This window comes from Rhinopithecus roxellana, chromosome 10, assembly GCF_007565055.1.
Source record: "Rhinopithecus roxellana isolate Shanxi Qingling chromosome 10, ASM756505v1, whole genome shotgun sequence".
NCBI classification, from domain to species: Eukaryota; Metazoa; Chordata; class Mammalia; order Primates; family Cercopithecidae; genus Rhinopithecus; species Rhinopithecus roxellana.
Window position 1 is genome coordinate 55,184,358 of NC_044558.1, and position 3,363 is coordinate 55,187,720.

Here is a 3,363-nt window from a genome sequence, read left to right on the forward strand (position 1 = left end):
AGCTATGCAAATTGAGGTCAAGGATATGATCACAAACAATTTAAGGTTTAAATTTACATAAATAGCTGGGTGAGGTTGGCTCAAGCCTATAATCCCAGCACTTTGGGAGGCCAAGGCAGGTGGATTAACCGAGGTCAGAAGTTCAAGATCAGCCTGGCCAACATAGTGAAACCCCGTCTCTACCAAAAATACAAAAATTAGCCGGGTGTGGTGGCAGACGCCTGTAATCCCAGCTACTCAGGAAGCTGAGACAGGAGAATCACTTGAACCCGGGAGGCGGAGGTTGCAGTGAGCTGAGATCGCGCCACTGCACTTCAGCCTGGGCGACAGACTCCGTCTCAAAAAAAAAAAAAAAAGAGACTCGAATAAACTTTCTTTCCCATCAAAGTGGTATGTGTCACACACACACAAAACCCCCACCCTATCTGGCACAGATACACTTAACATGCGATATTAAGTACAATTTCCATTTTATTTTTCTCCAGAGAATAGTCTGTCTCAGTCTTAAGGACTCAGCTCCTTACATGGGCTTTGGTGGGGGACGTGGGGCAGCACCCTGAAAGACAAAGAAACAAAAGAGTAAATTAAAACCCATGGATTCAAGATTCCCTTCCCCGAAAGAACTCGATCACCATCCTCTCACTAACAATGTATTCAGGCTACAAATGCATGGGAAGCTGGTAGAGGTGGAGGGAGAACACTACTCTGCCCTGTCTCTAAGCATGTTCAGGTGTGGGTCTCACCTGCCTTACAGCTTAACCTGAGGCAGAGACCTTAATCTGATATCCCCTGCACCACAGGAGGATGCAACTTTTTTATTTAAGAGATAAGGTCTCACTTTTGCCCTGGCTGGAGTGCAAGTGGTAAAATCGTAGCTCACTGCAACCCTGGGCTCAAGTGACCCTCCTGCCTCAGCCTCTCGAGCAGCCAGGACTATAGGTTCGCACTATCATGCTTGGCTTCCTTCTAAATATTTTTTGAAAACATGGGGTCTTGAACTCTTGGTTTCTAGCAATCCTCTTGCCCCGGCCTCCCAAAGTGTGAGGTTACAAGCATAGGACACCGTGACCCGCCAGAATGAATTTTTTTAAACCAACACTCCCCTGGCTTCCATTATTTTAAAATACTCACCGCAGGTCTAAATCGGGGAGGGGGTGTTCGGTCCTTGCGGGCTTCACGAGATCGATTCCTGACTACTTTGCTGTGAATTGCACAACTCACACAGTAATGTAGCTTCACATACAGCTTGGGAAGCACATAGGCTAAGGAATAGAAAATAGAGTTATGCTGGTATTATATACCTACCTTGCTTTTTTGTTACATGATCTTACATGTTTACGTCAATTAAAACTAAACCTATTTAAATGCCTGTCCCGCACATAAAAGCATCCCCAAAGCACCTGTTCAGCCCAATACCTGAGCACATGTGTTCATCTTGACACTACAAAGACCAGACTGACACTCTAGATGCAATAAACCAATAATCCAGTTCCTTCTACAGCTACACCCGCCCTAATGCCTACCGTGAACCTTGCTCTTTCTATAAAAATAACTTAAGGAAAAGAAACAAAGCGACGTTCTTATTGCTCCAAACATCATCCTTTCTTTTTTCTTTTTTATTTTTTTTTGAGACGGAGTCTCGCTCTGTCGCCCAGGCTGGAGTGCAGTGGCCGGATCTCAGCTCACTGCAAGCTCCGCCTCCCGGGTTTACGCCATTCTCCTGCCTCAGCCTCCCGAGTAGCTGGGACTACAGGCGCCCGCCACCTCGCCCGGCTAGTTTTTTGTATTTTTTAGTAGAGACGGGGTTTCACCATGTTAGCCAGGATGGTCTCGATCTCCTGACCTCGTGATCCGGCCGTCTTGGCCTCCCAAAGTGCTGAGATTACAGGCTTGAGCCACCGCGCCCGGCCCAAACATCATCCTTTCACACCAAACTAGACTGCCTCCATTCTAGAAACGTTGAAGACATTCTTCCTCACCTGTACATTTTCACAAGTACTCAAATAATCATAGTATAAGAATTGTCAAATTTACCACGTTTCTTTTTTTTTTTTTTTTTTTTTTTGAGACGGAGTCTCGCTCTGTCGCCCAGGCTGGAGTGCAGTGGCCGGATCTCAGCTCACTGCAAGCTCCGCCTCCCGGGTTCACGCCATTCTCCTGCCTCAGCCTCCCGAGTAGCTGGGACTACAGGCGCCCGCCAGGTCGCCCGGCTAGTTTTTTGTATTTTTAGTAGAGACGGGGTTTCACCGTGTGAGCCAGGATGGTCTTGATCTCCTGACCTCGTGATCCGCCCGTCTCGGCCTCCCAAAGTGCTGGGATTACAGGCTTGAGCCACCGCGCCCGGCCTTACCACGTTTCTAGTTTTTGGAATCTCATAACCGAAACAGACAAACGTTTACCTCAAAGGCTGTGCACTCTATCACAAAAACTAACCTTCTGCCCAGAAAAGAATCAAAACGACAAACATGAGCACATAATATTCTTTTCTACCACCAACAACCTTACATACGTGGAAAGTGCCTGAGAGGCTCCAACGAACAGAGCCTGCAGAAGGGCGAGGTTGGGTGAAGGCTTTTAAGGTACTGGGATCCTCAAGCAGTTCTAGCCGGTGATCCACTCACCATCAAAGACGCTCGCTTCAGAAATGTCCCTGACCGCTGCGGCCTCCACTATGTTTCGAATGACGAATTTCTTAATGGCCTTGTCCTTGGGCACGCATCGGGCACAGTTAGTGCAGCGAATAGGCTGCACATGGCCGCGGCCCTTTTTGGCACGACCGTTGTTCCTTCTTTTCTTTGTCTGCATTAGGACGGAAAACCTGTTAGGAAGGCGGCGCAACTTACCCAGCCTCAGCACCTTTCCGGCCACAGGCCGCATCGGGAGCCTCCAGGAAGGCGCCCCTCGGATCTCCTGTTTCTCCGCAAATCCCGCCAAGCCCCAGAGCAAATGTACTCTGTCCACCCCTCAGCTGTGCTCCAGGTTCTCAAATCCCCACACTCCCAGAGTCTGAACCCGAACCCCCACCCTCACCACGCCACAGGACTCACCATTTTGGACTTACGGACCAAAGAGAGGAGGCGCTGCCTGGCAGGGCCCTCTTATATAGCATGAGATCCCTACGCGCACACCGGGAGAATCCTTAGGAGACGGGCGTCAAGAACAGCAACTCACTTTACTCAAATATTCCCTTATATTCAGCATTTCTGCTGAAATCTAGGGTGGAAATTGCGTTCCTACTGTTTATTTATCTGTAGAACAATGTGCACATGGGACTATTTAGCCGGCTGGCGGAAGAAAATCGAGGTTATGTGTCTCCCAGCAAGCCTTGCGCCGCGCCGCACCGGACGCAATGCTGGACGACGC

At 49.0% G+C, this 3,363-nt stretch overlaps 1 protein-coding gene across 1 annotated transcript; it reads right to left on the bottom strand.

Annotated features, from left to right (window-relative positions):
- Positions 1 to 453: 453 nt before the first annotated feature.
- On the bottom strand, positions 454 to 3,363 carry RPS26 (ribosomal protein S26). The gene is made up of 4 exons (XM_010377817.2): positions 3,048 to 3,363; positions 2,622 to 2,799; positions 1,132 to 1,262; positions 454 to 556 (listed from the first exon to the last, which is right to left on the bottom strand). The coding sequence occupies exons 1-4, from the start codon at positions 3,048 to 3,050 to the stop codon at positions 521 to 523; spliced, it is 348 nt and encodes a 115-aa protein (XP_010376119.1). The 5' UTR covers positions 3,051 to 3,363; the 3' UTR covers positions 454 to 520.